Here is a 27,861-nt window from a genome sequence, read left to right as displayed (position 1 = left end):
GGCGCGGGCAGAGCACCGCCCGCCCCGGCCCCGTCACACCGATCCCCTCATGGGTCCTCGGAACCGGCCCCGATACGGGCCCTGTCACCGACCCCCGGTACCGACCGCCGGCGCGGCCCCTCCGCCCCCCGAGAAGCGTTTTTGTTGTCCCGTTTCCCAGGCGCCTTTCCCATCACCCCCCGCGCCATGGCGGCGACCGCTCGCGTCCCGGCCCAAGATGGCGCCCGCGTGAGGGAGGGGGTGATGTGCGAGCTGCTGTTTTTAATGTGTTTAAGGGCCGCGGGTGCTCTGGGGCGCGAGGAGCGGCAGCGCTGAGGGGCAGCGCTTAAAAAACAACCAGATCGTTCCTCTGCCGTCATTCTCATCGCAGCGGCCCGGCCGTGAGGCTACGGCCCCGCCCCGGGAGGTGCGCGGGGTGGCTGAGGGGGTGGCGGGACCATGGCGGAGGAAGGCGAGCGCTGCGACCCCGACCGCGACACGGCTCCTGTGGCGGAGGCTGGAGATGGGGCTGAGCCGGACAGCCAGGCCGGGGAAGACCCCGCGGAGAGCCCCGACGTATACAGATACATTAAGGGAGACTTGTTCACCTCCGAGATTTATAAAGTAGAGATACAGAACCTGCCCAAATACATTGGGTTTAACGATGTGAAAAAGTTCCTTGCCAAGTACGGGCTCAACCCTCACAAGATAAAACTCTTCGGGAAGCAGACGTTCGCCTTCGTGACGTTCAAGAGCGAGGAGGAGCGGGACAAGGCCATGCGGGTGCTGCACGGCGCGCTCTGGAAGAGCCGCCACCTCAGCGTGCGCCTGGCCAAGCCCAAGGCTGACCCCATCGCCAAGAAGAGGAAGCAAGAAGAGGATTCGGAGCAGGGAGAGGCGAAGCGTCCGGCTCCCTGCGGAGAGGAGCCTCTGAGCAAGCGGATCGCGGATGTGGTGACCCCGCTGTGGAACGTGCCCTACGAGGCGCAGCTGGCCCAGAAGAAGCAGGAGTGCGAACAAGTGCTGCAGAAGCTGACAAAGTAATTCCTGTTTGTAACGTAATGTGTACAAGACTTGGCCTTGTCATGGGATATAGCTAAATTCACACCAATTGATACCTCTAAACTGAAGTGAGTTAGAGGTAGGTCAAAACTCGGATCCCCTGTCAAAGTAATTAATTACAAGATAATTTGCGATGCTACAGCTTAAAAGCTGTTCCATCTGACAAAACTTGCTATTGATGTTCTTGGTCACCTTCAAAAGATTGCTTAGTGAAGGGGAATTGGTTTGAAAGTCTGTTGTTCCATAAGCAGAAGGATGTTTGTGCCCGTAAAAAAATGGTATTGTCACATGGTGTAAGAGAGAATCAGTCTGCAGAGATGGCAAATTACTACTAGGATTTTCTCTTTTAAAATCCCCTCAAAATTTTATGCCTGGTCTTTGAAGATCAAAGTATCACTTCTGTCTCTTGCTGTCGACAAAACTGGCATTATGATGCATGGGTACGTTGATAACTCCAGTACATAACCATAATGTAACCAGTACATTTAACCCTTACTTTTTCAGGTTACAGCTCTTAGGAAGTTGGAGGGGGTTGGCCCGTTAAAGAAATCTGGAAGAAACAGTCTTCCATGTGATAATCTGGTTCTTTTTTGTGCCCTACACAAAAAAGAAGTCTTGTGCAACTCTTGACCTCAATTTTTCTAAATGTGTGCTTTACATTTTTGTTTCTGATTTGGGCAGGGAAATAGGAAATAACAACAGAGCTTTATTACCCTGGTTGTTCCTGCAGAAGCAGAAGTTTAATAAATTATGTTGCCCAGTGGAGGGAGTGAAAGCATCACCCTTGCAGGTAACGTAATCTCAGGTAAAGTGTGGAACAGGGTTAATCAGCTGAGGATTATGTTCATTATTTGGCCTTGAGAAGACAGTGGACAAACTGAGTATTCAACTTTGTCTTGTAATAAATGATGAATTTTAGATGTTCTTGTATTTCGTGTAAATACTGTGTGGAAATATTAACAGGAAGCAGAAAAATTGATAACTGGATATTATAACTTTAAAATTAATATGCTGTCTTTGCAAGCCTGTGTTGTGAGCTAATATGTTCCTCAACAGAGGCAATATTTTGCTTTTTAAATGACAAGATTTACTAATACCTTTTCGTTATTACTGTTAGTTCACACACATCAAAATCCATCAGTATTGTCCGTATCAGCTAAATGTCCCGTGTCCATTTTCAAATGCGTTTAACCACGTGGGATTTTTTTCAGGAGAAACTTGGCATGTACAAATAAATGCTGTGTAAATATCTTACATAACTTTATTTTAAATCTAGACTGAATATCGCAACAAATGTGAGTTCTTGATTGGGATTGGTGTAAATCAAGAAGACAAAACTGTGGGTTGTCGTCTTGGCAAATATAAGGGTGGTACATGTGCTGTAGTGGAGCCATTTGATACTATTCACATTCCTGCTATTGCCAAAAAAGTAGTAAAAGCTTTCCAAGACTACATAAGGTGAGCATAAGTAAAATGAGTTATCTGTAAAGGTTTTGATATCTTAATCAAAAATATTTATAAATTTAATGAGTGTTTGTTCTGAGCTTTGAGATCTAAGAAATAGCAGTCTCACATTTTAGTGATTCTTTGTTTCTGCCTTGTGCCTGCATCAAGGGGAGCTTTGCCCTTGCTCCTGCTCAGCTGCTCGGAGATAGCAGCTGAACACAGCTTCATTGCAAGCAAAGGGATGTGTAAGTCTGCACTAAAAAGTGTGTTACTCAGGAGCTTCTTCCACCAACTGTAAAGAGGCATTCAGAAAAACACTTCTGAAAGGAGGAATTAATTAACCAAGGTCCATTGTTTTCTTGGATGAGAAGAATCATCCTACAGAAAGGAATAAACCAAAAGTTGCACATTTAAGCAAGACTACTTTTTTAGAAAAAAAGGATGCATTCTTTAAAAAGCAGTTAAAATGCACAAAAATAGAAACCTCAGAAGAATCATGAAGGTGGAAGATTTGAACTTGGTGTGAAGCAGAGAAGCTAATGAAAGCATTATAAAGAGTTATGTCATTCTCTGAATGCAGTGAGAGCTGCCTCTTGCCTCTGTAATTTTGCACAGGGTAAAACGGGCAAGAGGATTGTGTGAAGGAGGGACAGGTTGTTTTGCTTTAGGAGATACTGTCCATCAGTCTTCCTTTGTTTGACAAGTGAATGTACCCTCTTTTTGTACTCAGCATTTTTGCCATCACTTCTTTTGATTCAATAAACTGTTTAATGTTGCACACAAAGAGAGTTCTGTGTAAGTAACCAGGCTTGTGCACGTTGCAGGTCAACTCCTTACTCGGTGTACAGCCCCGAAACCTACGAAGGGCACTGGAAGCAGCTCACGGTCCGCACCAGCCGCCACGGCCACATCATGGCAATTGCTTATTTCAATCCTCAGGTATTTCACTTGATAGGTAATGGGCAGCCCAGGCTCAGCTTTAGAACTGCTTACATTTGATTTTGTGAATTGTGCATGCAAAACAGAAATAGAAGAATTACTTGGTGTGGTTTAACTTGCTTCACTGCTCTAATTCTATTTAGACTAACCTGATACATGGAAATGAACAATATTCTTATGTAAAGCGTGCACTAAATCATATCTTGAAGTCACTAAAATGATTATTCTCCCTTCATTCATATGAAAACTTTAGAAATTGAGTAAAGAAGAGCTAGCTGACCTGAAAATTTCTCTGGCAAAATACTTCACAGAAGGGATGGGAAAGAGCAGTGGTGTTACTTCCCTGTACTTTGTGGAGGAAGGACAGAGGTGAGAGGGTTGACTTTGCTTTGGGGGATTTTGGTGGTGTCTGGATTTTTGGTGTTTGCAAATCTCATAGCATTTTTGTCTGCTTCATAGAAGTAGTGGCAGTTGTTACTAATTTGTTTAAGTTACTCACCCTTGCCACCAGAGACTCCTGAAATTTCCCATTCTCTGGATAAAGGCAGCAAGAGTTTCAGTGGGTGAACCCACTGGCCATTGCTGGCTGTCAAGATATAGAAGTGTTTACTGCAGTAGATGAATGTTTGTGTTTATCAAGTAACTTCTGCCCCTCTTCCCTATTCATGTGAATTTTTCAATCTTCCCCATCCTCTTCATCTAGAGATGGTGGAGGTCCTTGCACACTGAGACATTAATGGCCAAGGAGAGTGTCCAAGAGCAGATGATAAATGGTACTGCTTAGGATGTAGCTCTACAGTCTTTAGGATGATAACAGCTTTGGTAAAGATTATAGCAAATGTGTTTTTCTTCTTTTTTGGTTTTGATTCCCTCTCTATTTTGTCTCCCCATTCCTCCCCTACCCCCAGGAAATCTCCCAATCTAGAAGACTTGCCTTTGGAGCATGTGGCTGGTGATAAGTATATATATGAAGAGCTCCTTGGCCTAAAATTTAGAATTTCTCCTCATGCATTTTTTCAAGTAAGGATGATGTGAAGCTGCTTGTTTAACTGGATCTGTATGAATGCTCTGGAGCTTGACTAATGTTGTGGAACAAGATGTTACATACCTAGAAATTTAACCTTTTATATATTTGGTGTGATTAAATAGCAGTAAGTATTAGGTTTGGCTGTAAAAGCAGTGAATGACTCTAAGCTTGATGGGAGCACAGTGAAGACACATTTTTGTATTTACTATTTCATTATAATTTTCCTCCTGTTTCATGGCAGCCTTTTGCAACACTGAACATGAAATAATACAGTTCAAGAGTCTTGTATTACTAATCTTTGTTTGCTTTTCCAAAACTTATTTCTGCCCTTTCAACACTTTAAAATGTGCTTTTAATATATAATGATTTGTTTATTAGAAACAAGAAAACATGCTTTACTAAGACTCATTAAAACATATTTACTGTTTATGAAGAAGTAGATCTATTGGAAATTTAACTTCCCAGGTGAACACACAAGCTGCAGAAGTGCTGTACACTGCCATTGGGGAGTGGGCACAGCTGAGCCAAGAGAGCACCGTGCTGGACATCTGCTGTGGGACAGGAACCATTGGCATTTCTTTAGCAAAGGTTGGCAATTTCTCTTCCTGGATAGAAGTTACTTTTTACCTGTTTTTAACTGTGGCTAGAAGGGAAGAAAATACCTAATGAATGTGAAATGCAACAGATTGTATCTTAATTTTTTGAATTAATTTGTAATTGAGCTGCCTGCAGCTGCTTTACCGCATCATTATGAAAGCTCAGCCTTATGTTGAGCAGCCTAGGTAGGATCAAAGTCACTGTAAATTGCTGATGCTATGAAAAATGGTTAAATTCACACATACAGACCACAGAGGAAACCTTTACCTTTGATTCTACAGAGAGTGAAGAAGGTAATTGGAATTGAGCTCTGTCAGGAAGCTGTGCAGGACGCCAAAGCAAATGCCCAGATTAATGGTGAGTTAAGCTGGAATGCTGAAGCCTTTGTTTGTTAAGGAGTAGTTGCAGCCAGTTGTTCTTTACCTTATCTAAGCAGCCTGGAATTACATGTTGTTGATAATGATCTTGTCCCATTTCAACACTTAATCACTCTTGAAAACAAACACCTTGTTAGCCCATGAGATCAATTTTCCAGTGGAACAGCTTTTTTTTTTTTTTTTTTTAATTGAAAAATTTTTTTATTATTTCAGTGTAAAAGTGAGATGAAACCACAGCTACCCTCCTAAATAAAACATGAACAGAGCTGGTGTTTGTGGGCTTTTGCTTTAGTCCAGGTAGTGGAAGATGCTCAGATTACTGTTATTTGAATAGTCTGAAGTTAACAGTCATTGTTTAAATTACACTGATTCCAGGGTAGACTAAACAATTTGGAGTTTCTGAGGCATCAAAACTTAATATCCAAGGTAAAGAACTGAAAGCTGCTTTGACTAGACACGTACACTGATACCATCTTTTCTTTTTCTTACAGAACTGAATAATATTGAATTTTATTGTGGGAAGGCAGAAGATATTGTTCCTTCCCTGATGAATGTTTTAGCTCCTCAGAACCTGATCACCATTGTAGATCCACCACGAGCAGGGCTGCGTAAGTTCACCAGGGTTTAAGTCTGTTCTCTTAATGGGTGTTGGTTGGGTGGGAAGCCAAAGAAAACACCACTGGGATAAATTAAGTGGAGCCTTCAGGTATAGCTTGGAGCAACATTGCAGCAGTTTTGTTCATGCTGAGTATAACCTGGCATTTTTCTGTGAGGCTCTTGCTGCACACAGAACCAGTAAACAGCTGTTGTGGTTTTGATCATCTAGATTCCAAAGTAATTCTTGCCCTGAGAAGAGCTGAACATCTGAAGAAGCTCATCTATGTCTCCTGCAATCCCAGAGCTGCAATGAATAACTTTGTGGAGTGAGTGTTTCTTGCACTAAGTTGACTTACTAAATGTGGAAATATGTTTTTGAGGAGGTTGCTGGATTTTTATTTGCAAGCCGTGTTCCTTGAGGCTTCACCAGAAACAGCTGGAAGCTGCAGCAGCTGGCTTGGAATGGTATTGCCCAATACACAAGTCATAATAGAAATGTTGAGGGTAGTGAATAAGCCTATCATGGAATTGAGGCTTGGGGAAGAAAAAACCTCTCTGAGAAGAGCAGCAGGGATGAGCACTGTACTAACATACTAATTCATTTCTTCCTGCTCTGCTTTCCCTTCCCCGTCAAGCCTGTGCCGGGCCCCTTCCAACAGGGTGAAAGGAGCCTCCTTCCGGCCCGTGAGAGCCATGGCTGTGGATCTGTTCCCTCAGACCAGGCACTGTGAGTTACTGATCTTCTTTGAGAGGGTGGAATACGCCAACGGCAGCTCTGCAGCAGCAGCACCTGCTGCCAGCGAGGTGCCAGCAGCAGCCTGTGGCACCCAGGGCATGGATGGCATCAACCCAGCGGCCAGCGAGGGCAGCCAGGCAGCTGCTGCCACGGGGACTGCAGTCCAAGAGAGGGCTCACCCTAACTCCTGAGAGACTTTGCAGAAACTACTTTTGCTTTTTAACTGCATCGGTAACATCCCTTCTGTAACATCCAGGTAATAAATCGCTGTACAACAGAGTAATTGCAAGGCTTCCAACTTATTTCATCATCCTAATTTGAATTAAGTTTCATTATCATCGATTCCCAGAAGGGTTTGTGTTGGAAGGGATCTTAATGATCATCTCATAACCAGCCCTTAGCCATGAACAGGGACACCTTCCACTCAACCAGGTTGCACAGAGCCCCATCCAACCTGGTCTTGAAGACTCCAGGGACAGGATGTTACATAGGATTAGCCCAAATCCTGCTTTTCTCTTCCTGCCTAGATACATTCATGTATTTATATAGAGACACCCCCAATTCCCAGAGCAGGTGCAGGGACCTGTACCTACAGGGACCTGTACTGGGATCTTGCTAAGGGACCTGGTCGTACCTGTCAGCATTTCATCATGCTCTGTCCCCTGTCAAAACTGTGCCGTGTTTTTTTAGTATGCAAGTTAAGATTAACCCTTTCAAAAATAATTTACTTGCTAAATCTTTATTAGGAAGTAATAAACTCTGTCTAATAAAAATGCTACACTTTTCACAGTTGAAGTCAGTCTTACTCTCAGACTGTAGCATCACTGACAAGACAGTAGAGGCTGTAAGTTTCCTACACCATACAGCTAAGGCTGAGATGACTTTGCTCAAGGCAGGCCCTCACCACTGAAAACACCAGAACTGAACTGTACCAACACCAGCACCTTACACTGCACTGCCAGTGCATCTGCTGGGGGTGAACACAAAGCTGGCTCAGTTCCACGAGCTGCTCTCCAGTCAGGACTCCTGCAGCCAGAGGCTCAGCAGCTGCCATGAATGGACTGTGATCCACACTACAGAACAGACAGCAGCACTGCTGGAAGGAGTGACCACCTGCAATCTCAGCTTACTTCTAATATACATTTAATATGGCCTAACAACAAGAAAAGAATTCTACTACAGCCCATGGCTTTGCTGATACCACACATTTCTACTGTCTGGTACCTGCGCCCAACACGTACCAAAGCCAGCACTTTGGCTTGTAACATTTCCAGCCTTCCAGTTTAAGTGAAAATACAAATCCCAATTTAAAAAAAAAGGTAACTTATTTTCATTCTAAGTATTTAACCATGTAAACATTCAATTCCTCACTAAAAAAGTGATTCAGTATTTCCATAATCAACTAGGCTGCACTGATCTGATTTCTCTTTAAAAATACCTAGAGGACTGGAAGAATCAGAGCTCCTTTCTCTAGATATGCTTACACTATCATAATACTGATCACACTGGCACATTTTATAATATCAAACTTTATTGCTCGAAACTAATTGTCTGAAAAATACACATGTAGTACTCAAAGACCGAACACAGAGGATTACATGATTGTGCAGAAAAAAAAGCAAGCAGAGGCTCAGTGAAAATGAGGCTTTATAGTTGTACCAATTCAGCACTGGCACCAAGCAACTGCACCCAACACAACTCAAAACAGCAACCATTGTTACCTGCTGGGGCAATAAGGATAAACTTTGTTTTGTTTTCCCATGTTCTCAGATACACATTGAAATACTGTCACTGATAATTTTATTTGGTTAATAACAGCATGGCTTCTTGCACTTCACATTTCTTTCTTCCCACAAAGTTAGGAGGCTATCACTTCCTGAATTTCACTCCAGAACCAAAGTACAGTTTAGTGAATTAGTAAGATAATCATGATGCTTTTAAATACTTGGACGTTACAAATATTATTTGTATAAAGCCTAACAGCATCACAGGAGAATGGAAGTTTACATACAACAGTTAAGTTTATGCATAATAGTCTTTCCAAAGTTCTGAGTACCCAACTAATTCAGTTTTGTCTAATAAATATGTTCAAAAAAGCTGATGACTGGTGTTTCAGTAGGTAGCATCTGACTAGTCACAGTAAGTTTTCCGTCAGTACCATGAAGATTTGAATGCACACGAATTTAATCCTTAAAGTCAATATACCACACTTTTGTCAAGAAGCACATAATATGCAAAGCAAAATCTGTCTAATCCCCAAAGGATGGAACAGTTCTTAAAAATACACTCCATCCCTAGAAAAATACCCATCTTCCCCTGGTTATAGAAGGGATAAATAACAAGTATCAGTGACAAAAGCAGCAGTTTTATGCATTCATACAATCAGATCTAAACCTTTACAGCCGATTACCTAGAAAACACACAAGAGTTACAAGACAAGTTTAGGATACATCTTGAATCACACTGTAAGTGTTCATGCAGAAGCTGAAGTTAATGCAATGGTCTATCCTCTATCACAGCAGCTCGTGCTTATGTGCAAATGCAAGACTGTTACACTCCAAACAATAGTAAACATTAAAACACAAGAATACTTCACAATGACATAAACAGCAGTTACGTTGTTTGTTCCAGCAGTTATTGCGCTATTTTCTGGACATCTCTCCAGTTAAAGGCTGCAGCAAGGTCTAATACCATCTTTTTACGTTTGTTTTTGTTTAGAATGCATAATATACGTTCTAGGCTTTGGTTCACAATGAAATCTCTGGATGTTTTAATTAAGGGCAATGGTCACCTTGTGATTCTGATAGTGGCAGACTGAGGTAATACAGCAATCCTCTTAAAATTAATGAAAACAAATTGGTAAGTGAGGCATCTATGGATATTCTGCAGGTGACCTGCAAATGCATTGACATTCTGATTTCAGAAAAATAAAAAGATCTACAAGGGTGATTTGTCTTTTACAGTGCCATCCAAGTACAGATTTTTCTGCTGAAAACACAAGCTGAAATAAAACCTATCTAAGAGTAATACATTTAGGCATAGAAGATAAAAGCCCTGTCTTTATGAAAACAGAAAAATCCCAATAAAAACAATGAAAAGAGACAAACAGCAATCACTGCTTGTCACTACTGCACCAATATTATATACCCTTCAAAAGATGGAGATTTATTAAAGCTATACAAAAAAAAAGCAGAGGCAGTGTTTTTTTGTGGTTTTTTTTCTTTTTTTTTAAGACAGGCCACTTCTTTAAATAATAGTTTATATATTGTCTTCCAACTACCCGTATCCTGTTGTAACAGGATTACAACTCATGGAACTAAAAAACTAAATATAATAATAAAAAATGGGTGGATTCATATTTGCAGAGACCTCCAAGTGTATCATTTAAACACAGAAACAGGTAAGACTCCATGACTCGTCCTGTTTAACCTCTAACATTATATGCAACACATTAGAGAACATTAGTTTGAAATATAAATTAAAATCCACATATTTCCAAAGTAATGTGTGATGTTAATAGGAGGTTTTACAATACTGATGCCAACATTTTTAAAATCCAGTAGGCACTAAATTCAATATACTGCAGCACTCTCTATGTAACATGGTAAATTAAAAAACAAAACCACACCAAAATCAGATTAAAAACAAAACAAAAAAAACCCCTCAAGCCCCCAGATCCCTGTCAATATAAGTACCAGGAGCTGCAGCAGGTACAGAGAACTGACCTTTCATTCCCAACAGGAGCAGAAGGAGTGTAAAAATGGAGCAGTGCAGCTCCTGGATAAGTGACTGCAGCCCTGCCACCAGCTTGGCTTTTGCTCTATTCTTTAAGAGCAAACCAAAAATGGCTGCAGGAGAAGATTCCTGCAGTCCCCCAGTGACCCCCGTGTGAAGAACGAAAGCCACGAAGCAGTGCTTCCACACAGCCACACTATTTCTTTTGTGCTTGGCTTGATAAAGCCTCAGATGACACAGTGAGTACTGCCTGTTTGCCAGGATTGTATTTTAGAGTAGTTGCATATTTGTGATTTTCTTATTTATGAGTATAACCGGTTATGGTCTCATTCTACTTATTACTCTATGTCATATTCCAAATCTACATTCTAATTTTCATTGCAGAAGTTACATACTTTCTTTAAAAACTAAAAATGTAATTAAAAAAGTAAAAACAAAAACTTCTTAAAAAATCTAAATTGCTGCAGTCGGACTTAAGGGTTGTGTTGATTTTCTTCTAAAGTCTTTGCTTTTATGGTGCAAATTAATTAAGATTTAACTGATCAAGTCAGATGCAATCTGACACCAAACAAATGAGAAATTGTTTTATTGCTGGGAAAAGGGAGTGGAAAGTCATTGGCAAAATATCTTCAGACTTTCAACCATCATCAGCTGCATTTTGGCTCCAAGCTTTGAAAACAGCCTTTCAAATTACAGTTTTTATTTTAATCATAGAAGTGGGGCCATATTTTCCCTGTTCAACTGATCTGTAAACTAACACAGGCTCTTGTCATTTAAAATAAACCTCAGTAATTTTGAATCTCCAACCTGTTACTCTTAACACTACCAGGTATTCTTGTTCTTTTCAAGTAACAACAAAATCTGCATCCTCTAATCTCAAATAACTAAGCCTGGCAGGAGACAAGAAACAAGACAAAAAGAAACAGCTTTACTGGCCTAATCCTATGGCATTAGAAACATTGCTCATCACTTTCCTGTATTTGTCACCAAAGTGTCTTATCAGTGCATATTATTATGTGCTGAAATGCAACAAAACTTTTCACAAAAATAGTTTTAGGCATGTTCATACAAGAAGATGTACATATACTTCTTTTATATATACATATATATGAATGTGTATATATATAATATCAGCTTCAACCTGTACATAGATATTCTGAATTTCATACTTAAAATACATCCATTTCAAACAACATGGATGGCTTTCCAGGAGAAAGTGCTTGATTGGTTTTATCCTGTGTGAACATGCCTGTCCTCTGTGCATTTGCCCCAGTAGAGATCTTTATGATCAATTCTTTAAACGTACATATCTCAGAGGTATTAAACAAGGAAAAAAAAAACCAAGAAAAAGAAACTAGGAAAAAGTAATATTGCCCTGATGATGCAAAACGAACAATGCATAACTGAAGCAGCTTGGATTTTAAAAGTTATCTTGCATTCTGCAGCAAACAATTTTTAAATAATTGTTGAAAATCTAGTTCCTCCATTTGTGTTATTGCTCCCCACTTGCACGTTTTCTCATTAAACATCAACAGTACAGAGAGGTTCACTACCAGGTTGAGCTGATTCCACTATTGTCATCTTGGGTTTCTTTCGGGTTTCCTCCTAAAAAATACAAAACAGCCCCCGCCACACAGTCATAAATAAAATCACAAGACAGTTAAAATTCTGAACCATTTCAGCCAAACATGTCAGTTGTTGCAAGAGGCTAACTCAGGCTAATGTCAAAAGTAAACATACAGAAGTAGGTACAATCAAGTTAAGAGCCAGTTTAAAAGACAGCATGGCAATCTCCCCAGAAGCAGACCCTCTATCAAAATCTGAAGAGCTCTCTTTACTTGAAACTGTGTCAAATAAGCAAAAAAATCCCTGATCGTTGGTACACGTGACCCATGACATTCATGCAGTTTGGAAATACATGAGAATATATACTCACTCTTTCCTGTGCCAGTTTTTTCATTTCTTCCTGTAACTTGTTCAGGATATGCAGATTTGGCTTGTTCTTTTTGGCATACTGCTGAAGTTCTATCACACTTCTATCAGAGGTTTCCTATTCAACAGAATCATGAGCAACAACTGATCAACTTCTATTATGGAAAAAAGTTAATGTACGTGGAGCAAAGCTTAGTCTGTTGTGTTTCTGTAGTTTAGTCTGTAATTAGTTTACTTCCTGAAGTAGGAACATCTACTTCCATGAGTTAGTTAAATAGGTTCTTGAATTTTGACATGGGAGATGCAAGATTAACACAATTACTGTCAATGAAATCCAGGCCCCTTGAAGTTTTGTTGTAAATTAATTTTCAAATCCAGGAAAATCCAGAAGCAAAACTCCAGTCACAGGGTAGGTTACACTCAAACAAAGGCCTGCTCACCTGTTTAACCAGCTTGCTATTCTCTCTGCCATACATTCGCAAGAGAGAGCCCCAATTTTTCACATGTGGATGCAGTAGCTGAAGGATTTTCTGAGAAGCCAATTGCTTCCCTACTCTTTTATTTTTGCCTGTAACAATAACCATGGAAGTGTGTCAATACCAGCACATTATGTGATGATAGCCACAAATATTCACTTGAGTTAGTCAAAACTGATACCAGAGAAGAGCATGACAAGCACACAACAGGCTCAGTGGCGGAAGAAGCACCCTCAGAATGGACACAAAGGAGAACAGGAAGAGAGGAAGAGAAAATTCACACATCAATTATTGTACTTACACCAGCCTCGCACTGTGTGCTTGCCACAAGTCATGACATATTCACTCTTCTGATTTTTCCCAGGAATCACTTCAAACTTTATGGATGTATCACCCATTCCGTGGTTTCTTAAGCACAAAGACAATCAAGATCACATACTAAGTAAAACTACAAACAGGTGAAGTGGTTGCAGTTATCTTGGACAGTCATTGCAATGAAATTAGATCTATTAATAATAAATGACAATACATTAATTAACAAAGATTTTTTTACATCAGTAACTCGAGTCAAAAGAAAAAGCAACCCTGTATGAGAGAAAACAAAATACATTTGTCCAGCAGCTACATCCTGATCTCCAAAGAGGCACAAACAGCAAATGTGAGTTAAAGAGGACTCAGCATTAACCAGGTGATTCCCCACGGGTCTCACAGGCCCAGGGAGCTGAGCAGCTCAGGCAGGGTCACTGTCCAACAGCAGCACTGGTCCTGAGCCAGCACCTCACAGCACACACAGGTCCCCAGGCTGCAGCCTCACCTTTTAAGGCACTCATGGAGAATCTGATATGGAGACAGGAGTCCAGCTTTACTGGTGAGTTCATATACCCGTGAGTCCTCAATACTGATATGGTTAAAATACTGCAAAGGAATTGAAAAGGGTTATGGTGCTTCGTGCAAGTAAAACCCTAATATTGTCCTTAACCCTAATTTCTCCTTTGCTACATTAAACCAATTCTGTTGCTCTGTGCTTAGTAGTTTAAAAAGTGTTTTTAAATCTATAATGGTTTAAAAGCAACATTATTAAAACTGTCCCAGCTAATCAAACATTTGCAGACAGAAATTTCTAACTCAAATCTTACATTATTCAACATGTACATAAAAATTACAATCTTATGAATTCTTTATAATAATTCCTCCCTCAGGACAAGGTTATTTTAGCAATTACCAAAATGCTGTGGTTTACTAAAAGAGAACAGAACAGCTATTGGCACATTTGGTATTTTATTCTAAAAGAATGGAAAAAATTGTCTACACATCTTTAATGACCATTTCAGTAGTGCAGGGCATACAATACAGTTCTAAGTTAAAGCAAGGGTACAAACAACTCCTGTATATTACTTCATTTTAGGAAACATTCCTCTCAGGCTGATCACTGATTTTTCCTTTACTCCTTACTGATGGTATTGCTGATCAATGAACTATTTAATTCTCCTAGTACCTGAGAAAATAGCACAACTCTCCTCTTAAAGAATTTTTTCCTTTGATTTTCTCAAATGTCACTGCCCAAACTATGGAATTTCACTGTGTGGTAATAAAAACATCTCAGAAGCCTGAGCACTTTTACTTCTTACGTGGTGTCCTAAGATGATCACACAAAACCAAACAGCACCTAGGTCTGAACATTTCCTGGCAGCAACCAGAGGATTCTGGAAGGCAGGGCAGAACAGGCAGCCTGGTGCCTTGGAACACCTCAGGTGTTCAGTAAGTGACCTGTTGGTCAATAAAGAACCAGCTCTCTGCATCAGAGTGAATTTTCTGATCTATTCCCATAAAAAAGTAGTATTTTCCTTGCCCCAAGTCTTGCTCTAAATGGAGGATGTTACACTTCCATTTGACTGAGAAAATAATCTTACTAATTTTCAGTATCATTTCTGATATTAAATATGCAATGTTTCAAAAACAAACTCAAGTGACTCCAGCCAGGAAGCAAGAGCTCAGTACCTCAAGTTCTTGACTGTCTTTGGGCTTCTCCTCAGAGGTCTGTTTAACAAAGTCAGGAATAAGGATTTCCAGTGTAGCTCGAGCTGCAGAAAGTGATTAAACATCTTGATTAGGTTTATTTTAAACAAAAACATCTCATCTAAAAATTGTCAGGCATTTTCTTCTGGTAAGAAATTTATTCAGTTACGCTTTTCAAGGGGAAAAAAGTTCTACTAGTTCAGCTTGATAAATAATTAAAATAAGAAACTACTTTTTAAAAGTGCCTACGAAAGGAAAAATATTCTAGTCTCATTTTAGAAGTGACATAGAGCCTTTAACACCAAAAATAAAAGAGTTATTATCACCCCCTAGTTCTTACAGCCAAACCCCAGTACTGAATCACTATGGCCCTTGGAACTCCAGAATGGTACAAAAAGCAAACAGAAACAATTCAGCAGTTGGTACTGAGAAAGAAAAATAAGTTACCAGCTTTATTCTTGGCAAGTTTTTTGCTGCTGGCAGTTCCTGCCCCATAGGTTACTCCATCAATAATCACTGAGGCTCCAAAAGGTTCACTTGGGTTCTCTGGAAATGGAGGAGGAAAGTCAAGAAAGCTTTCCGGAACTCCTGACATACATGAAATATCACCACTACAAAGACTTGTTTTCTTAATTTCAGCTTCAAGAGGGATGAAAATGGTGTATTCTTCATGAAGACTGAAAAACTGTTTAACTGACAGAGTTTTCTATTAACAGACTTAACCACCATATACTCCACTCTTCCAACTCTTACAGATTTTAAGAGACCACTGGTAATCTGCCAAAACTCAAATATTAATTCCAAATTTTTTGCATCATGGTGTGAATACAAGAGCTACACACTCTGATATAGAAATTTCAGTTGTATTATACACTGCATATACAGGAATAGCATAATTCTCAAGAATTATAAGGTACCCTCAAAAGAACCCCAAACAAAGAGGAAAAAAAAGAATTAATGGAACATACATTATACCACTTAGGGGAAAAAAAAATCAATATTAACCTAATTCCAGTTCTATTTTTCATATACACAACATTTTTGGATTCTTGATTAAGCACAGAGACCAGGATAGAGTCTTTAAGGAAACAGACTTACCACATTCAAAGAAATTGTAAACAGGGCGAACCTTTAGGACTCGTTGCATATATTCATGCAAGATGCAAACTTCAGACTTCCCATTGGGATTAATGACAAACTCTGCAAAAAAGACAGGAAGAAGGGAAGAATCTCATTAGTTCCAGTCTTTGAAAGATAATTTCTGTTACAAACAAATCAATACTGAGCAACACTCAGCAGTAACACGAGCTGGAGGTAGTCATTACTTACCAAGACTGTAGCCTTAAATAATGTTGTTTAGAAATTAGTCTTTTGAATAGGAAGTATATTTTGACAATATTTTTCCTTTCCTATGTAACATACAATGGGTCAAAGAATACAAAATATTGGATCAGGAATTAAGGGGACTTATTACAGGATTTATTTTCAGTCAAGCTCAGAGCTGCAATTAGTCTTCAAGGCAGCCTGAAGTGCACCTAGAGCAGCTCACCTTTCTTTATAGGTGCATCCTGCACAGACAGGGTGATGAGTTTCTGGTTGGCCGGCAGGATGGGCCGCTCGGACTCCGCCTGCTTCCGCTTCATCTCGCGGTTGAACTGGCGTCGCTCGGCCCAGGTCCGGAACTTCTTTACAGTCACTTGTTCAAAGTCAAAACGCTTTTCCAGATAGCGTCTAAAATCTTCCAGATCTGAGAAACACAACCAAGTTACTCTCTCTGCTTCACCACTGAACGAGCATTAAGTTCTCTATTTCCACTGTTTTAAACGAGCTGTAATTATTTTCTTAGACTTGGAGTAAAAGGTTAAAGATGCTGTTTTGGACTAACAGAAGTAATCTGAAGTTCTCCTATTATATCAATTTAGATTAAATGCAAAATGTTAGTGCAAACCAGAAAACAAAATAAAATAAACCACCATTTTATTCTGTCACTTGGTGATTTTACTAATCCCTAACCAGCATTAACACCCAACACAATTTGCAAGAAAACACCAGTAACTGGTCTGCTTGAACATCTGATCACCTTCCCTCTACCTGAAGCAAGGTACACAGTGAGTACAGTAGTTGTGCTTTCAGCCTCAGCTCCCTGAAGCCAAACCCAACTGTTGCTGCCTACCTACTATGTAATGTACCATGAAACACTGTACAGTGATGTTCCATGAACTCCATGGGTATCTGCAGCCTCTGTGCAGAATTTAACACATTAAATTCACACACAGAGCACTAAAAGATTGCCCCGTTTCAGTACAGCTGCTTCTCCTTTATAGGACAGTCTGCAAATATAATCAGCAAAAATAAAGAGTAGCATCCACAGATGTAAACAAACAAAAGCAAGCTGCTGGCATTGTTTCCTTCCACAAGGAATTCCAAATGCAAGTCACACTTATACTCTTATCATTCAGTATCTTTCTCAGTAATTCAGAACAGATCCTATTTAAAAAGAGAGGTAGACAGGTGAACGCCATGTAGAAAATTAAGTGCTTACTGGCTTGAATTTTGCAGCTAAATATTGATTATTTGGGGTGGTTTTTTTTACATCCTTTGGCACGGTTTTTGAACTGGACATGACACATGTAATGACAAGGACAAGTTTTATGTCTGAGCACTACAAAGACAAATGGCAGCCTATGACCTATACCGATACTCTGAGCAGCAGAAATTTACAGGGACGGGATTCCTAGGTATGCAGATGTGGTAAGATTCAATAACTAACACATGAGCTTCCTCTTCAAGTTCCTCTCCATCGGGTGGTGACTTTGGCATGATGTCTTTAGACAACTTTTTGTGTAGAGGCTACCAGATTTGTATAAATAAAATAATGGAGCATCACACCCCTCTGTATGAGTGCAATTATATTTGCATGACTTAGTCTGCTAGACTTGTGCAAATACAGAAATACAGTTCAACTACTTCATTTATCTTAAGAGATCATCCTGAAAGTAAACAGAACTCAGCCAATACAGAGAGTGCATAGAAAAGCCCTCCTTGAGGAAGTCACATGAACATATTTGACAACAGCAAATGAACACACTGACATAACTGATTCTTGTATTGAGATAAAGTCTACAGGACTAAACTACCAAAATCTTCATTTTTTTGTAAAACCTTTCCATGTGGACTTTCAGGGCTTCAGGAAAGATTATAATTCAGTAGCCAAGTCTGGAATAAAATCTCCCAAATGCCATTACCCCAACTCAAGTCAAGAAAAGACTCTACTTCGCGTACATACCTACAGATTCATCTTTACATACTTCAACTTTGGCCTTAACTTGTCCCAAAGCTCCTTGTGCTGCATCTCCCCCAGAAGGGTCTTTGTCATCTAAAGGCCCAGAATCAGCAGCAGTGGAATCTGGTTCTTCTGTTTGGCAGTCCAGTTCTGAGGATTTATCTAGATGCTTTACAGGTGATACTTCCCCATTTGGGGTTATGTCATTGTTTTGTTCCCTTTCCTCATTTTCCTTCATTTTTTTGTAATGAAAGCAGGGAATGCTACTAAGGGGAGGATCATGTTTCTGCAAATATAAATAATACAGAAGGTTTCAATATCTCAAGGTTAAAAAAGCAAAACTCAAACCCAAAAGATGCAAGCAAGATGGAAGCCATTTGTATTCAGTCTAAGCTCAAGCTTAGTAAAATCATTCTCCTCAAGAGCTGAGCAGGGCCACTCCTGGGGGACCTTCACACTGTGTGTCACTGACAATCCTGCTGGTTTAGCTGCAGACTACAGTCTGTTCAGCTACATGCAAATACTCCATGCTTTCATAAAATCCATTGAGCTTTATTGAGGAATAGGCCCATGGCATTAAATCCAATTTCTGCAGATTCCTTCGGTGCAAGAATGTCATAGCCTTACTTCTGCAAATGTGGACCATAAGCCACAGCTCAGACTAATTTATAGCTACAAAGAAATGATCCCTAGATACAAGTCATGGTGCAATAAACCCCCAATCTTGCAGCCATACTAGAAAAGTGAAGGCACCAGACAAGATAAACTCATTCACTTTAACTGCCCAAACAGTAAAACAAAGCACCTAAGAAAAACCATACCAGATTTTCAGACAAAAAAAATTTACTTTTCAAGGATCTTAATTCAAACACTGGAAACAAGCCTGCAAAGCAGAAATATATTCAACTGCTTACAGGAACACAGCTAATTTTTTAATAGTAGTAAAGTATTTTAAAAATTGACAGCTCTCACCCTTATGCTTCCTGTTCCCAAAAAATAAGGTCTAGACCAGGTAACAACTCTAGATTCTCTGTGCAGATATACAGGAATGCCCGAATTATGGAATGTCATGATCCATCCATCTGGCAAAGGTTCTGTAGGAGGGCGGCCACGACCTTTAAAGCAAATAATGGCTTTAAACTTGGATAGACTGCTTAGAAGAACAGAAATAAAATCCAGGTTTTTATTTATTGCTTTTTCTGTCCCAGAGAATAAAATGACACTGAACAAGATTAATAATGTTTTGCACAGAGATGTTGTTTTAATAACAAGGTATATGCCTCTAACCCAGAATAAATCCCACAAAATTAGAGATTCCATGATGTTCTCAACTAAAGGCAATAGGAGCAATAATTTTTATACAGACTGATTTGTTTGTTACATTACTGAATTCTCTTTTCTTCAGTCTTTTTATACTTATCACAAGCACCACTGGAAAGTATTTACTGGAAAAGTCATACTTGCTTCAGAAGCAACTTCATTTCCCATTAAAAAACTTTCATTTGACACTCAGGAATAAATTTGCATCGAAATACCACCAGATTCACGGACCCAAACAGCCAGCAAAGGGCTCATCACTAAGCCAAGGTCTCGTGTCTCTCTAAATAACAAATCAGAAGTTGCTGATTCATCTTTGCTGGAAGTTTCCTAGCAATCCTCTGTTACTACAATTTTGAAGCAAGTTTTTTTTTTTTATTTCAGAACACAGTGAAGCTGTAAAATACTCCTCTAGTACATGTTTAAGTTTTAATTCTAATTCAGAATATTTTCCATTACATTCTTCTGGATGGGTTTTTGTTCTCAGCTTTTCTTTATTAGTAGTTTCTAACACAATGAAATTGGATACATGTAAGCCACAGACTTTTCTAGTTATTATATTTAACCTAGATTACATTCATAGAGACCTCAAATGGGGCAATTTCAACAGCAGAAGTTATGTAACTGAAGCAGGAAAAAGGCCAGAATGTCCAGACAAAAGCCCTAGATCATCCTTCTTCACCTCATTATTTTACACAAATCCACATACTAAAATATATTCTTATTACATACAACAGATCAAAAGCAAAAGTGAAATTCACTGTTTAAGAACATGAAAAATCATATTCCACAATAAGAAGCCTCCCAACAATAAAATTCTCCAACACATTAATGATTTCACACAAACTGCTGTCTCACACTCTGCTTGTTCTTTTGTTCTACAGACACAAGCCATGAACAGGACCTACAGTTATTAAATGCACATTAACTTACTCTTCAGTACAGTTTTAATTTTGGTCATCATTGGCTGCACGCTTGTCTCTCCATCAGACTGGTGATCACTTTCACCACCGTATTTCTCATTATCTAGTCTCCTTGTTTTGGGTGCTCGAAGACCCTCCTCCAGCAGAGCATCCACATCATTATCAAAGTCATCCTGAAAGAGACTTCATCAGACACTATCCTTCTGGGCCTACCAACCTCCCTTTTCCCTTGCAAAGAGAGAGCAGACATTTTTTTATATGCACTTCCACACAGAGAGAAATTAGAAATGTCCAATGATTCCAGTAAAGAGACTGAAAAATAAGAAAATAAGTTTATGATGGTAAAATGAACTGCAATTGTGTGAGAAGACTTTTAAAGGCTGCTTTTACAGAAAACTACAGAAGCTACAACACAACTCAGAAGTTTGACTAAAACATTTTAGAGTTTCTCAGCCAAAGGTCTGTCTCTAAAAATTCTGTGGTTTTGACTCGTGTACTGCACACTTGTAGAAGAGATTATTTCTTTGAGTATTTTTTTCTAGACACTTGAAAACCTCTTACCCAGCAAAGATCTGTGGATTTACTTACCTCATAGGAGAAATTCAAGGTTTCTTCATCCACTTTATCTCTTTGAACGATTGCTTTAGATGTGAACCCTCCTCCTTCTTCATCTATTTCCATCAAATTGTCGGTAAAGTCTTCTAGCTCATCCAGAACTGCAAATTCCACTCTCTTTTCCTGATCAATATCATTTTCATCATCCTTCTTGTCATCACTTTCACCCCCTATCCCTGCAGCTTTACCATTACTACCACCAAAAGGACAAACATGCAAATCCCCATTGACATTATTAATACCAAACTCTGTATCTGCCTTATAATCCTGCTCAACTCCAGTGTACAGAACTTTCCTATCTTTGCTTTTGCAGCTTTCTGTAAAGCTAACACTAATCTTCACATCCTTCAGTAACTTAAGATCTGGGGTGAACTTTCGAACTGACGGTGCGTGGCGAGCAGTTCTCGGGCTTTGGTCACTACTGTTGGGGTCTATGATAAGACGACTTTTGTAGCAGGCAGATCCCTTTGTGAGCAGCTGTGTTCTGCAGAGACTGTGCGTGTCCCCAGCAGGGGTCTCTGACTGTCCATCACCACCAGAGCCAACGTCCATTACCTCTGCGTCACTGGACGTTTGCAGGGGAGGTGGTGGAGGCTGTTCGTTGGGCGGCAGAGGTGGCCGACAAGTGTGATTCTCCACATTCATTTCTCTTGCAGGTTCTTTAGGGAGGGGTGGTACATTTTCATAGTTCTCCATTTTTAAAATTACTGTTTTAAAAAAAACAATGCTTTAATAAATGTTTATCCCTATTTTCCTAACATGCATAAGTCCATCAGGATTGGTTTATCATGTCCTATTCAATATGCAACACTGATGATTCAGTTAAGCTGACTACATTGTTCTTTTCATTAATGTAGACAGCTTTCAGAATCACTGTCTCAATTATTGGAAATCACAATGCATTCAGCTTAAATAGCTGAAGACTAAGAGTGCATCTTCACTGGACAAGCTGGTCTCCTTTTCTTCTTTCAACCTACAAGAGGAAACAAACAAAAGAAGAAAAAAAAGGGTTACGGGAAAAAAATGGAAATAGTATCCCAAGCAGAAAGAAAACCTGTCACTACTTCTAGCATAAATTTCAAGTAGAAGAGTGACACTTTTACAGTGAGAAAAGCAGGGTACCCAGATACCATCTTGAATGAATGAGGCCAAAACTAGAGTGGTTTTATTGCTCAAGCTGTACACCAGCACAAGAATTTACTAACACAGATACCTTTATGATTAGTTGACTACCTCTGCTTTGTTAGCAGGCAGGGCATTAAGCATGACATACTAAAAACTGCATTTTGGGGAAATTCTCCCATAATCTGAAACAAGCTGGTATTTAAGCCATACTTACCCACACAGCAGAAAGGATAATTAGCTTACAGTTTAAGACAATCTGCAAAACCAACAAGATTTTAAAGACTATGGTCATGGCTTTTCAAAATTTAAGTTATCGCTTATTTCTGAAATCTCACAATTTACTAAAATATCACAGAAAATTACTCTCTAGATAACCAGATATTAGACATTTGATCTTGTATTTTGCACTACTGTAGAACTATTTATTCATTATGTCCAAGGAATTCAGGTTCAGATACACAGCATTAAAGCTCAAATTAATTTTGGAAGGTATTTAGAAGTTAGAATGTTTTAGGGAATTTAACCCGGAAAAAGTATTCAACTCCTCCAGGAAATTTTACAGGGCATGGGGAGTGTTTAAGGCTTATTTTTCACATTAGTGGTTCCTTCTACCATGTCTACGATGGTTCCTTCAATTATACTTTTGTCATCTCTGCAGGACTATAAGCACCTGGGGAAAAGAAGGATCATTTCTTACCTGCTTATTTTGGTTTCTCCAAGTCTCTCCATGCCAGCCCAAACTGGGCTTAAATCTTCCTACAAGCTAGAAATGAAGCACTGCCACTCTGCCCCAAGCAGTCAGCTGGATGAATCTGCTCTGCTCAAAGTACTCCCAGCTAGCAGAGAAAATCTCCCCAAGTGTTTTGGAAAGACAAGCTCCAAGATCTCTCATGTTGCTGTGTAACATTGAAGGCAACAGGGCAGAAGGTCTGGGTTGTCATGAGGGACTTAGAGAAACCAAGGGTAATTAGGGTAATTCTCTCATGTATCTCTATGCCAGCCCAGGCAGAACAAACCAACAGCAATATCCAAACACCAACTGGGGCAAGGCACAAAGCTGGCAATCAAAAGTTGTAATGGGATCAATTAAAATGCAGCAATATGCAGAAGTTACCTACCTGGAAGCTGGAAGAAAGCATAATATAGAGCAAACTCTAATATGGTAACAAAGCAAGTTTTGCTGGGGCAGCAGAGGAATTCATATTTTGTGGTGTCTTTTTGATGTGTGTAAGGTTTTTTAAATCTACTCAAAATTGTGACACATCCAACACACTGAGTTTGACATGCATTATAAAATTACTAAGGAAAAAACCTGGTAAGAACTCTAAAATAATCTCATCTTTTCTGATACCAACACATTAATTCTCAGATTGGTATGGTTCATTTAGTAGTAAGACAATCAAGTCTATCTAACTCCATTCTATCCTACAAGGTGACCTCAATACAATGACCAATTCCTTCATCTTTCAACAGGTTCTGGAATGTATAATGTAGAGAACATCCCCAGAGATAAATTTGTCTATAGATTTCCTCCTCTTCAGATTAAAAAAGTAAAAAAAAAAAAAGTGAATGATAAATTATTAAATTCTTCACAGTAAATCATTAGTGTCTTAATTCTGAACAAAAGAATCAAAAGTCACAGCATGAGCTCAGTAACTCCTTGAAACTAAATGCCTAAGTCATCTCATTTTTCCATCTTAAAGAGTCTTCTAAAGACTCTTGAACAAAAGAGTAAGCAGAATTCCCACAGAAATGGAATACTGAAGTCAGCATTCTAGAATTTGAAAGAGCAAAGCCTTCCCTTGTGTTAAGGAGCTCCCTGGTCCAACAAGAAAGACTTATTTTTGACAAGGCTAAGACATGATTGTGAATGCCACTTCCAGACCCCTGATACGTGTCCTGCTCCTATGCTAAAGAGTTTTAATAACACCAATGTCAAAACATAACTTAACCTTCACCTGCCCAGCTTGGGTAATTCACTGATACAACACCTCTGCTCTTTGCAGGAAAGATGTCTGGTTATTCTATTCAAGCCCTGGTAACAATTACATTCTTGTTGCCTTCCCTTTCTTGCTGGCTGTGAAACGATGAATAGCTGAACAATGAACAGCAAGTCACAGCCAGGGATTGTCTGCTCCTCAGCACACACTGGCTCAGGAAAAGGGTTCAAATGAGCTTTCCATTTCTAGCCATGAACCTGCCACATCCCTAGGTAAAATAACAGTCTGGTAGTGATGCCAGAAAGATTTTTGCTTTTTATACATTTTTCATATATTTGCAGCTCTCTAGACTACTATAATATAGCTATATATATTATTATAGCTTAATTAACTCTGGTACTTTTCCTACCCTTTCCCTTAGATTTTAGAACAATAAGCTGACCTTCTAAACACATTCCTGGAATATTGTTTAGTCTTATTCTAAGTAGGGGACCTACAGTAAGACATAAGTGGGCAGAGAACCCTTGGACCAACTCCAAGGGGCTGGTCCAGGGATGGGTTACAGGGGCAGCTGAATCTCCTGGATGTACCTGTTATATCCTAATTAATTAACCCTGTAATAGTAGAAATCTGGTGCCAGGTGTGCCCATCATGACCAGACACCTGAAAGCCTCCGAAGAAAGGTCTGTTTGTTACTATTCTAACACTAAAAACAAGGGTTTTTTCTCTCTTTTGATGATAGGTAACAGTAGCTGTACAGTTCCAGTGGGCTACAATACCTGCCTATAAGCCACAAAAAGCAAGGCAGAAGCAGTGGAACACAGGTCCAATTCCCATCTACTTCCCTGCCAGCTGACATTACACTATGTCCTTTCTATCAGGGGCTGGGAAAAAAGCCCCAACAAAACAAAGCAACAAAGCCACTGAGCTACCAGGTATTTGAAAAGACAGACAGAAGGGAGAAAAGGCAAAAGGATGAGTTAGATGAGCTGGTAGGTTACAAACAGCCAAATGGGCTTCAGACAAGGGAACATAACAGCCACACACAAAAAGGCTCAGCATACCAAGTTACACCGTAACATAAGTCAGCTTCCTACTGTCATCCTTCATTGAATTGTCCTGAAATAACATTTTATTCTCCAAGGCTCCACCAAGTTCCATTAGCAGTTTCCATAAGGATTCCTTCCAAAGAGACAGAGCACCATTGGCAGCTGCACCAGGCAGTACAAACACTGACAACGTCAGTGCACAGCTCATGTTCTACACATCACCAGCACATGGAATTTCCACATTTTTAACTGCTTACTCTTATTTTAGCTAATCATTTAAAAAAGCTTCATGCCACAAAGTAAACTAAACAATGCAGATATGGGTGGGGGCGTACAAATGTAATATAGCAAACCATATATGCCCCAAAGAAAGCAGAGTAATCTTAGTCTGCTTGTCTTACAGATGTCCTTTAAGTGCAGAAAGGAACAAAACAAAACTACTTTGTTTAGTAAGTACCACTGCCCATTCCCACAATCAGACAGAAAAGGGACAGGAGAGAAACACACAGAGAAAAGGGTATCCTTTTTCAAGGCAGAAAAAAACCAGAATATTAAAATGTGGATATTTCAGCATTGCCCAAACTCAAAGAAAAATTCCTTTCAGTTACAGCAGGTCAGCAGTCTAGAAATGAATTTAATAAAGAACACAATTTATTTGCAAATACATGTAGCTGCAGCAAGGAACAGCATACCACAGATTCTCTCTTCAAAAAGTCACTTTTGAATAGAAACTGTGTCAGAGACTGCTAACTTCACATTCAGCGGACCCCAAAAGGAAGAGTGGCTCAGAGCAAACTCTCCTCATTTGCTAACCAAATACAAAGTCCTCCACCAGCCCCAAATGGCAACTCAGGTGCTGATCCATTAACCCATGTCAAATAATTCCCCACTCACAGTCATCTACCTTCTTTTCATTATAGCTAGTGTATCTTTTCAACACATACAACTCTAGAAATAAGTTAATCCTATTTATTACCACTGCTAAAAAAAAAACCCCACAAACCCAAAACAAAGCCTGAATAACTGGATTTATTTTCTTTAAACCAGAAAAGAAAGTACCAAAAGAAAATATCCTTTAAGATAATACTACATGTAAGAACTCAGCTCTTCTCCTTATCAGCTTTAGTGTGGAAAGATTCTGAACAAAACAACCACTTTGTGTAAGTCAGTCACCAAGTCAGCACCAAGGCACTTATTTTGTGTAAGCAAGACACCAAGAAAATGCAGCCAGAGCCCAACAACAATTACCAGTGGCAAACAGAGACACGGCTCAAGAAGTTCTCTAGTTCTTATCACTTTATTCCATTTCAGTGCAACAGAGTACATAATTTTGGAAAGCCATCCTCAGAAATGGCAAAACAACAGTTGCTTTTAGAGCTTGAGCAGTTTTCTGGCAGGGTTTAGATGGCTTGATTAATTATGTAAGACAAGAAACTGATTTTTAAAAGGCAAATATCAGAGCCTAGGAAAGAGAAAATATATTCTTCCTTTCCTATCATATGTAAGCTTCTTACTTGAAAAGAAAAAAAAGAGACATAAGGAACCAAAATCCCTTCTCTTTCTCTAAAATAGCGAAACAATCCTGATAATCAAAAAGAGCTGTCTAGTGACTCAACTTCTCATCCAGAATTAAAAATAAGAGCCCCCGAGTTTAATTACCCAAACAGAACAACCTCTCAAATCACAAAACAAAAATACAAGATCTAATTCCAAGACCTCTAACTCGCAACCTAACGGAAACAAGAAACTGAACGTGTTCACCCAATTCCAGTTTATGGTCGAGCAACGCCTGGGTATTCAGGTCTCAGCGGGCAAACAAACTTTGCAGACAAACCCGAAGCCTAAGAAAAGGAGGTACAAAAGGAACTGTTTCCAACCCAAAAAAAAAAAAAAATGAAGAAAGCTGGGAGAATTAACCTTTCAGAGACTGAAGAAGATAATTTGCTATTAATAGAAAGAAACACATTAAGAAGAATCCTGAGAGTTACAGAGACATCACGTTACCTTTAATGTACCAGAACTAAAACAGTCTCTGTGTGCCCGCACACGCGTTGGTGCCTTTTCTTCCCGACTCTGCTGCGCACCGAGACCCGCTCCGGGCCGCGGGCCGCGGGCTGCGTGCGGCGGCACCGCCGGGCCCGCCTTGGCCGGGCACACCCGGACCGAGGCACGGCCGCAGCCGGTACCCCCACCACCCCGGAGCAGGAGGGGCCGAGGGCACACGCATGGCGCTTCCTTCCCAAACACAATCCCAGGGAGGTGGCTGGGGGTAGGCGGCGGCTCTGAACAGAGGCCGCTCAGGCCGGGCGCAGGGGAAGCGCCGCACGGCAATACCGGCCAGGCAGAGCGGCACCTTCCAGCGCTGGGATGTCGGTGCTCGGGGAGAGGCTCCTCTGGGCTCCGCGCCCGGGGGCCGCTCCGGGAAGGCGGCAGGAGCGCGGCGGGCCCGCTGGCGCTGCGGCCTGTGGGGCGGAGGGGTTGGTGCCCGCGCAGGCCCGCCCTGCCCGCCACCCCGCGGGGCCCGCACCCACCTGGGCCATCCCCGGCGGCCCCGCCGCTCCAGTGCCGGGGCTGCGGGTGAGGGTGAGGGCGAGGGCGAGTCCGGCCGCCTCACGATCGCCGTCCCGCACTCCGCGCTGCCGCCATCTTTAAACGCCTGCGCTGGGCCCCTCCGCTGCCCGCGGGCGGGA

At 40.3% G+C, this 27,861-nt stretch overlaps 2 protein-coding genes across 5 annotated transcripts; one reads left to right on the top strand and one right to left on the bottom strand.

Moving 5' to 3' along the window:
* The first annotated feature begins 27 nt into the window (after positions 1-27).
* On the top strand, positions 28-10,973 carry TRMT2A (tRNA methyltransferase 2 homolog A). Its single transcript, XM_041488801.1, is given in 12 exon segments — positions 28-1,019; positions 1,723-1,831; positions 2,318-2,499; positions 3,312-3,426; positions 3,680-3,795; positions 4,335-4,446; positions 4,919-5,041; positions 5,332-5,407; positions 5,919-6,035; positions 6,254-6,350; positions 6,660-6,904; positions 6,907-10,973. Coding segments are annotated over 12 exon segments (1,911 nt in total). The 5' UTR covers positions 28-438; the 3' UTR covers positions 6,945-10,973.
* Positions 4,916-27,861, bottom strand: DGCR8 (DGCR8 microprocessor complex subunit). 4 transcript variants are annotated; one of them, XM_041488800.1, is made up of 15 exons: positions 27,703-27,861; positions 21,031-22,030; positions 20,453-20,615; positions 19,175-19,317; positions 18,206-18,488; positions 16,469-16,666; positions 16,018-16,119; positions 15,367-15,465; positions 14,902-14,984; positions 13,718-13,818; positions 13,205-13,311; positions 12,868-12,995; positions 12,432-12,545; positions 12,049-12,100; positions 4,916-5,096 (listed from the first exon to the last, which is right to left on the bottom strand). In XM_041488800.1, the coding sequence occupies exons 2-15, from the start codon at positions 21,751-21,753 to the stop codon at positions 5,077-5,079; spliced, it is 2,316 nt and encodes a 771-aa protein (XP_041344734.1). In that variant the 5' UTR covers positions 21,754-22,030; positions 27,703-27,861; the 3' UTR covers positions 4,916-5,076. The 4 variants fall into 4 exon arrangements, with proteins under 4 accessions (XP_041344734.1, XP_041344731.1, XP_041344732.1 ...); XM_041488797.1 differs by lacking the exon at positions 4,916-5,096 and having other exon boundaries at positions 8,277-12,100; XM_041488798.1 differs by lacking the exons at positions 4,916-5,096; positions 27,703-27,861 and adding an exon at positions 27,176-27,442 and having other exon boundaries at positions 8,277-12,100.

The sequence above is a fragment of the Pyrgilauda ruficollis genome, unplaced genomic scaffold, assembly GCF_017590135.1.
Source record: "Pyrgilauda ruficollis isolate IOZ18807 unplaced genomic scaffold, ASM1759013v1 scaffold9, whole genome shotgun sequence".
NCBI lineage: Eukaryota > Metazoa > Chordata > Aves > Passeriformes > Passeridae > Pyrgilauda > Pyrgilauda ruficollis.
This window is presented reverse-complemented; position numbering and strand designations above follow the sequence as displayed.